Below are 9,649 nucleotides of genomic sequence, written 5' to 3'. Positions count from 1 at the left end.
CCGGTGACTCATGGCAGCCCAGCTCCAGGTTGAGCTGTTGTTCAGCATCTTAGCTGTAGAGGGCAGTGTCACTGGCCCTCATATGTGGGATACGAATGGGGGCCCATGCCAGCTCTTAACCAATGCACCACTAGGCCGGCCCTTTAAATGGATTTTTAAACTGATTGGCAAGGGGTGGGGTAGGATGCAGAAAAGGGTGGAAATACTGCTTTTAAGTGGTTTTTCTGGATCTAGCCCAAGAATTTTGGGTCACTCTTCAGTCATCTTCATCAGAAGTTTTCTATTAATTAACTTACCTGCCTATAGACTATAAGATGGTTCTATAAAAATAATACATATAGTCTTCACCCTCTGCGAACTGGCTATGTGTGCAGTAGCATTGATTCAGGCACATATATAAAGGGAATTCCTGTTGTCTATTGCATTTAAGTATATTGAACTAAGAAATAGTAATAAGAGTATACATTTAAATAGTAATAAGAGTATACATTTAAATAGTTTATAAATTTCTCTTCTGGAATAAACTTTGTAGAGATCTTAGATTTTTAGATCTCTAAATTAAAAGTATGGCTTCACTCCTTAACTCCTATCTGCCTTCTGTTCATAAGCTTCTAAACTGTTCCCTCCAACATCACTAATAAATTACTATCTTAGTTTCCTGGGGCTGCTGTAATAAAGTACCACAAACTGTGGCTCAAACAAGAGAAATTTATTGTCTCACAGCTCTGGAAGCTAGAATTCCAAAACCAGAGTGTCAGCAGGGGTGGTTCCTTCTGAGTGTTTTGAAGGAGAACCTGTCCCATGCCCCACTCCTAGCTTCTAATAGTCTCAAGAGTAGCTTGGCCTGTAGATGCCATTTTCCCTGTATTTTCACATCACCTTTTCTCCACACATCTGTCTCTATGTCCAAATTTTCTCTGTTTGCAAGGACATGAGTCATATTGGATAGGGCTACTTGGGGAACATAATTAAAACCCTAATGAGTATTGTCCACTGTGGTGTCATCATGCAACTATTCCATTAGCAGATTATTCACAAATCTCTATCTCCAGCCCTGGTTCCTAGACATCCATCTTTGATGGTCCATTGGGACCTCAGACTCAACATATCATAAAACAGATTCATTATCTCAGCACCTCTCTCCTGTCCATATCAGGCTTTCTCTGTTCATCTTATTTAATGGCATTAGCACCCTTCTCGCAGTCAAGCTTAGAAGCTAGAAAGTCATCCATAATGTAGCAGAAAACCCACTGGACATGACATCAGAACACTCTTCCCTCTTTAATGAACATATGCAATTGGGCTGGTTTCTTAACCTCTTTGAATCTCAGTTTCTTCATCTGCAAAATTAATATTTTTAAAAAGTCAAAGGAAAGTTATAATTACATAAGTTAATATGTATTAAAACATTTATATCCATACTCAATATTGTTTTTGACGTGAATCTTGCTTACCCTTTACATCCACTCATTAAGTCCTGTATTTTCTCCTCTTTGTTCTCACTGGTTGCCACTGTCTTAGTTCATCCACACACTGGCCTGTGCAATAACTCCTAGCTAATCTCTCTTATTTCTATCACTCTAGTTAACTAACTAAAAAATACTCAGGAGCATATCAGCAGCATATCATTTCTTTGCAAAATCTCTACCCGCTCCCTAGGATTTCCATAAATGTCTAATTTGTCTTTAAAGGTTCTGTCTTCTGGCCCTAAATAGTCTCATCTTCTTCAATGAATATTTGTTGAGCATATATGTGGTATGGGGCCCCTGGTAGGCCCTCTGGGTATTTTAAGAATAAGATATGACCGAGCCTCAAGAGGCATATTGTTTCAAAGGAGTAACAGAAACAGAAATGTTCAATTGTGGTAAGTTTATGATGTTCAGTTTTACAGGTCCTGTTCAAGAGGGAATAACATCTAATAATAGTGTACCTAGGGCAGAGAGAATATTCAGGAAAGATTTCACACAGCAACAAAAATTAAAGCTATATTATATTTTATTTTATTTACCGAGAGCTTACTTTGTGCCAGGCACTATTCTAAGTGCTTTACATCTATTTGAATAAGGTAGGTACTGTTAGTGTTTTCCCAGTTTGCAGATGAGGAAACAGACTATAGACAGGTTAAATCTCTTACCCAAAGACAGTGAGCTGTTAAATTCTCTGTAGGATTTGAGAAAGCCATGTTCTTAGCTATTAAGCTATACTGCGCTCAATCTAAAGTGACAAGTAGGCTATAAATAAGAAAGATACAGAAGTGTTAAAGGATAAGCAAAAGACTTTAGTAAATTGTATAGAGACATGAAAAAGTACATCGCATGTATAAGGAACATTGATCAGAGAAGGGTGGCTAGAATATAGGGTCCCAAAATAGGATTTCCTGAACATGCTTAGGCCTGTGAATGTGCTTATTGTGGTTGCTGTTGTAAATGTCAGCCTCGTTTATTAAGTCTCTCACCTGTTCTCTGCTCCCAGAGGCACAATTCTTTTTTGTCATGTCTCCCTCCAGCCAAGTTGCTGATTACAGTTTCAGTTCCTTTCTCCTGCCTCATGATCTTTTCTTTTTTCTTCTCTCAACCTCTCTCTTGTCGCTCATGTGGCCCTCTTTCACGCTGTCTAATCATCTGGAGTGTAGAGGCATTCTCTGAGGTATTTCACTTTCCAAAAAGAGAGATGCACCTTCATTAATAACCCACTTATGTGGCGGTAGTCTCAGACAGGAAGACTAACATAGCACATTACCTGCAAGTCTCTGGAACAATTTCCTAGTGTCTTTTACCTCCTGGGTATCAAGATGAACCAGTGATTTCAGTGACCCATTGAAAACTCCCTCCCAACACTGCTGTGACACATGGCCTATTTGTCACCCACCTGGTATGGAAGACCCTCAAAAGAGCTTTCTTTAGGTTGGCCTGGCCACCTTTTCTTTGTCCTGGCAGCCCCAGTAGTACACGTTTATACCTGCCAAGTGCCAGCCCTGCTGCTTTCACCAAGCGCCAAAACATGTGACCCTAATACACCAAAACGTTCCCCGTCTTCCTTCAGCCCCAGCTTCAACTACATATATGTATTCTGGTATTGCATCCTAGCCCCCCAAAGTAGAATGGATCTAAAAACTGAGAAAATACGGGTTTAATATACAGCAAAACCCACATCCTAAATTCTAATAGCACCAATATACAGTTTGTCCCTTAAGAACTCAGGGGATGGGCACTAACCCCCTCCATGCAGTCAAAACTTCACGTATAATTTTTGACTCCCCAAAAACTTAACTAATAGCCTACTGTTGATGGGAGGGATGCCTTACCAATAACAAAAGTAGTTGATTAACACGTATTTCGTATGTTATATGTATTATATATCATATTCTTGAAATAAAGTAAGCTAGAGAAAAGAAAATGTTATTAAGAAAATCATAAGGAAAATACATGTACAGTACTGTATTGTGTTTATCGATGCCTTAAATTTATATCGTTTGTTTACAAGATGAATCATCTGTCAGTATCCGCATCAATATTGTCTTATATGACACAAAACACTGTAGATGTTTACACGTATTACTAACACTAGACATCAAAAACAAAAAGATAATGTGAAAAAGAAATTCATACTTACGTATTTACAGATATAATGATTCATGCATTGATAACAAAGACGCAACAATATGATTGCTTTATGGTAGCCTAATGACATCAGTGTGATTGCTTCTCAGTAGTAAGGAAATCTCCAAAAAATGTTTCAATATATTTACTGAAAAAAATCTACGTATAAGTGGATCTGCACAGTTCAACCCCATGTTGTTCAGGGATCAACTGTATTTGCTAAGTGTGGTGATGCAATTTATTAATAGTTTTCATTTGCAGATGGAAAAATAGAAATAAAGGAAGAGCACAAAACTCCACAGCGTCTCACTTAAAGTGAGATTGAGCACTCTAACTATAGTACATTAGCCAGTAATTGATTGTTTTACCTATTGCTGTGTGAGAGAATAACCTTTCCTTCTTTTGTAAATGTTATTTATTCAGGTTTCATAAGAGACTCATGCACATTATACTTTGATATTTCTGTTCAGATTCCTCACTTTGCATGATATACATACTGTAGTTTGGATTCTGAACTTGGAAGTAGAAACTTAACCAGACTAGAAAGCTTAAAATCTTAGATTTTTCCTTTTTAAACACTTTCAGAGTAGAGTAAGTCCTACTTAACATCCTCGATAGGTTGGGCAACTTTAAGGGAACTGACACATAATGAAACCAATTTTACCACAAGCATCTCATCAATGTTATAACAAAACAATGTTAGTCAAAGACCTGCTGTATAGGGAAATTGTGTGATGGCAATTCATGAGCCCAGAAATGATTCAAATACTTAGTAGCTAAATTTATAGACATTGCTTTCATGTAATTATCCAGTGCAATTAGAGTGAATAACTTTAGAAAATGACTGGCCTTTATGGCCAAAATTTGGACACATTGCGTTATTTGCTAAGTGGGCTTTTATGATTCATTTTAAATTTACAAATGCAGCCACAGATTGACTAGAAAGAAAATAGCTGGTTTACTGTATTAATAAAGTAGCAACATTCGGGAAAAAGAATTTGAGCTTTCCTGTTGTATTGTTGTATTCAAAATGTGTTCTTATCAAAGTAATTTCAAAGTATTTATTTGTAGAATGTGAATTATGTAAATGTTTTTGTCCTGACTGTTATTTTTCTAATACTGTGCCAATATTTTTCTACTCAGTTGCCCTGGGACCAGAAAGAAGAAAATCTGACTCAGGAGTTATGTTGCCAACACTCAGGGTCTCCCTTATCCAAGACATGAGGTATTTGTCCTGTGTGCTAGCATATGGTGATAGCTTTGAAACGTTCATGGCTTTCACTTAAATCGCTCAAATGAGCAATAAAAGTGAATTTAAGGTGTTGTGTATCTTTTTGTTTATGTAGTCTCAAGAAAACATTTGTATAATCTTGTTTATTTTACTCTTATACAATTATATTTTTCCTGACATTAAATCCAAGAGGCAAATGCCACTGAGGAGCTTTTTAAGGATCCCTAAATTATTTTACAACTTCATTTGTTCAGTGTTTTAAAACCTCCTTAAATACCTGCTGCCCATAGATACAGACCAAAAAAGTCTGCAAATAAAGACAGGTTACTTGGCAGAAAAACTGCTGTCAAGTATATTTAATTTGAAGCAAATGCAAATCTGAGAGTTATCACTTGAAATTACTGGTCTTAGAAATCATTAGAAGGTATCAGGATATCTAAAAAGATTTATTGAATGAGGAAGGCACAGGCTTTTTAAAAAAAATATTTTAGGTACAATACTTAGTCAATTCTTAAAATATATGGGTTTAAAATGAACGTTATAACACTTTTAATTGTTCTTTTGTGGTTTATTGCTTATTAATATTATTTGATGTTTATTTGATTTGTCAGATACTTGCAACCGCAAAGAATAATTTTTATTAGTGGCAGCTTAGTGTCGTAGTAACACATCCTGGCTTCACCACTTATCAGCAGTGACATTATGCAATATTTGTAACTTCTCTGTCTCAATTTCCCATCTCTCAAGTAGAGATAAAAACAGTTACCTATCTTATAGGACTGTTATGAAAATTAACTGAGTTAGTTATTAGTGTAAAAAGTTTCAAGAAGACTTGGCTTATAGTAAGAGTTCAGTAAATGTTGGTTTTTATCTCAGTCAGTTTAGATATTTGTATCTTAAATGTCATTATTCCTTGGTAGATGAAACGTAGTTGTCCTCATGTGGTTTATGATTCATTTTGATGGTCAGCATAAGGGGAATAGTTGTAACTATGAGGGAAAGATGATCTCCAGCTGTCTTAATGGAAACGTAAAAAGCGTAGTTTGGTTATATAAGATGTTAACATCGGGGAAGCTCAGTAGACAATACCCTGTACTACTTTTATAACATTTTTGTAAGTAAATTATTTCAAAATAAAATATACATATTTTTAATCAGTCCTGGTACAAAGTAAATGTATAAGTGCTGTTATTTTTTAGGTATTTTTTGCTGTTATTATTATAGATATGCAGGGGTAGATAGCTTACTATCTAGGGGTTGATAAGTACAATTCTTGGTACAACTGCTGCTCACCTATTCCGTTGAATGTTAGATCACTGAGCTGTGTGACCTCTCTTGTCTTAACCCCTAAAATTTCTCACCTGGGTTATGTTATTTATGCTCCCTATATTTGACTATTCTAGGAACCTCATATAAGTGGAATCACGGTCTTTTGCTTCTGGTTTATTTCACTTAGCATAAAGTTATTGAGGTTCATCTGTGTTATAGCATGTATCAGAATTTCCTTCCTTTTTAAGGTTGAATAATATTCCATTGTATGTATATACCACATTTTGTTTATCCATTTATCCATCAGTGGACATTGGCTGTTGTGAATAATACTGCTATGAGTGTGAGTGTACAAACACACCTGTTTGATTCCCTGCTTTCAGTTCCTTTGGGCATGTACCCAGAAATGGAATTGCTTTATCATACAGTAATTCTATGTGTAATTTTTGGAGGAACCACCATACTGTTTTCCACCAGTGGCTGCGCCGTTTTACATTCCCACAAGCAATGCACAAGTGCACCAATTTTTCCACATCCTCACCAACACTTGTTATTTTCTAGGTTTTGTTATTTTTTTATTTTTATTTTTTTTACAATACCCATCCTAATGAGTATGGCTTCCCAGTTTCTTAAGGCATACATAGCCATAGCTCTTCACAGACCATATGTTAGAGTCTTCAGCTTTATAAGCTCAGAAACAAAACCATTAGTAAACCAAAATGTAATCAGACTCACTAAGATACTCTTACTAATCTAGAGATTTACTTCAAATACCTAAAAGAGATGGAAAAATAATGGGCTGGATTTGTATCAACTGTCCACTCTTGTCTAGCCATCTATGACCAGGTAAGGGCGGGGTCACAGGAAGCCAGGGAAACCAATTTATTACTTCCCTAACCAGATGACTTGATATTCTTTCACTGATATGGGTAGGTTCTGCCTGAAAGCTAGGTTAAAATAAAAAAGCAGATAAATGGAAGCCTGACCATCCAGCTCCAACCTAGTGACCCTCGTGCTCATGGGACTGATGTCACCTCAGGAAAGCCCCGCAGAAACACTGCCCATGGTTGGCGCCCTCTTTTCTCTGCTTCATTCTTCCTTTTGAAGATGACTTTTTATGTATTGTTCTTATTCATGATATGTTTACTTCAGAGTTGAACTCTTCAGTGGACAGGCTTATTTCCCTATTTCCAAATTCCTGGCCAGTTCTCCATTATAGTCCCTAATTGCTGCCTAGATAGTTGATGTACATGCTTTTCCTTAAAGAAAGCTCGCAAGTCATATTCTAAATTTGATTTCTTTGGATCTGGACAATTAAATAGAAAACTTACTTTCTAAAGATTAAGTAGTATACCCCTTTGAGTCCATGCCCTCTGCTGGGCCCATGCCTCTGTCAGTACCTCACATCTTCCCAAGTTTATCTCTTGAGGCAAAGCCATTGGCAGTGTCGGGACTTGGAGTGCTCAGTTGTCGAGAGTCTTGGCACTAGAAGGCTCAGCAGCTGTAATGAGTCCAGGACAGACATGTCTAAAGGCTGTCCACTTTGTCTTTGTGTCTCAACGACTTCCCAAGACCTGCATAATTGCCAATATCACCAAACTGTCAGTTATAGAACTTTTTTGTTCCAAAGAGAAAGGCTGGGGACAGTAAATATCTGTACAGGTTATCTACATATAACAGAGGAGTATTATCATGGCATTACTGTTATTACCAGTTTCTTTCTAGAGTAGCTATGCACTTATCATCTAGCAATTGAGACTTTTATTCTTAACATCATTTTGTCAAATATAATTAATGATGATGGGCAGAGTAGAACATTATATAGTCCTAGGAGATTGTGAGTTCTATAATCCAAGTATAGATATTCTGAATATGTGAACAAATGAACAGGATGTCTGAGTAAATCCTAGAAATATTCTGTTTACATATAACAATGAAAATAAATTACTTGAGGGTAAGTTGGTGAGTCACTTTGTCTTTTTCTAAATAATGTGTACATACGTGCTTATGAGTAGCTGGCTTTATTCTACACTAAAATTAAGTAGTCATGATTGATTTTGTTTTCCCTGGGAAGGAATACTTTGAAGAATTTTTATGACTGTATAGTATATAAGCTTATACTAAAATTGGCTAATTCTTTTATTTCTCTAATAAATATTATTGGGTTTCATTGGTGATACAATGAAATAAGAACCAGGTTTGGACTCAGGAAATATGGATTCAAATTTATTTAGGTGCTGCCACTCTCAGAAATCATTCCGTTTTAGGGAACAGAAGCCCATTCAAACTGGCTTTAGCAAAAAGGGGGATTTATTGGAGATTACATAAAGGGAGTTTCCAGAATCCAAGCATAAGAATTGTGGCAGCTGAGTTGGAAACAGTCTCGTCACAGGTTACTCTCTCTGTCTCACAAGAAGCAAGTGGTCTCTGCTTCTCCGTTCACATCTGCTGCTTCACGCCTCCTTTCTCTTCCCTTCCTTTCCTGCTTTACTGTACACATGATATTCAAAGCAACAGAGTTTTCTCTAACATAGGCTAGGCCTTATAGGGTGCAAAGAAGGATGTAAGGCTGCTAAGAAGTACCGGGCTCCTTGTCCTCGGGGAGCTTTTGTCAAGCTGAGAAAAATGTACAGCAAGAGAAAACGGTAAAAGTAGTAGGCAGTGCATGATAAATGTGAATTAGACTGCAGAATTCCGTAAATTGGAGAGGTCGGTGAAGGCTGTCATGGTCAAGGAAAGCTTTCCAGAAGAAGCTGGGATTTTAAAAATGAGCAGAATCAAATAGGGAAGCTGGAAGAGAGTAAGTACTTCAAGTAATGGAACGCGGAGTCTTAGAAGTCAACTGCTCGGAATGGAGTTTCTTTCAATAGCAAGAAATGTTGAGGCAGAGGGGGAGTGAGCAGTTCAGGCTATATATCCTGTGGGCTCTAGAAGGTTCTGTAGCAAAAGAATTACATTAAAGAGACAATATTTTAGGCCGAGTACTGACCCTCGTGCCAGTGAGCAAGACAGGCTTGAGAAGCATCTGGCGGCCTCATCTCCCTTGCCTCCTGTCAGGAAAAACTAGCACAAATGCTTCTATGATTTTCCACCTAAATAAAACCAGTTTCAATTTATGTATTCCAATCCTTCCCATTTTCCTTAAACATAGACTGCTTTTCAATTTATTAATTATTTTCTGTCATTCTTCACCTACCATGTCTCCAGATACTTGTTTAAGGTCAGCCTATAACTTCAGTAGATTTTACTGTTTAAGAGTAGGAAGAATACTTAGGGAAAGATACAATGTAAGTACTTACCAACACTCTCATAGGTTTATTTTCAGTGAATTCATTTTAGTATTCCTGGATCGTGTGACATTGCACTCATAAGGGTACCATGTAAATACTGTTGAGCTTAACATGGTAAATGCCTTAGCATTTCCCCCTTGTTGCTTTTAGTCAGCTGTGTCATAATTTGGGAAATGTCAGTAGGGCTGAGGAACAGCCAGTGCTGTTTCATGGGCTCACACTTGGGTTGTCAAGTGCCCCACCACTGCTACCACCACCAG

At 37.1% G+C, this 9,649-nt stretch overlaps 1 protein-coding gene across 4 annotated transcripts in view; it reads left to right on the top strand.

Annotated features, from left to right (window-relative positions):
- DENND5B (DENN domain containing 5B) overlaps positions 1 to 9,649 on the top strand; it is a 158,531-nt gene that overhangs the window by 132,192 nt on the left and 16,690 nt on the right. For all 4 annotated transcript variants that reach the window (XM_019624972.1, XM_019624974.1, XM_019624975.1 and 1 more), the window contains one exon: positions 4,743 to 4,824. In XM_019624972.1, the coding sequence (XP_019480517.1) occupies positions 4,743 to 4,824 (82 nt within the window). The remainder of the gene's footprint in view (positions 1 to 4,742; positions 4,825 to 9,649) is intronic.

This window comes from Hipposideros armiger, unplaced genomic scaffold, assembly GCF_001890085.2.
Source record: "Hipposideros armiger isolate ML-2016 unplaced genomic scaffold, ASM189008v1 scaffold_610, whole genome shotgun sequence".
NCBI lineage: Eukaryota > Metazoa > Chordata > Mammalia > Chiroptera > Hipposideridae > Hipposideros > Hipposideros armiger.
Note: the sequence above shows the minus strand (reverse complement) of the source record. Positions and strands in the feature narration are given on the sequence as shown.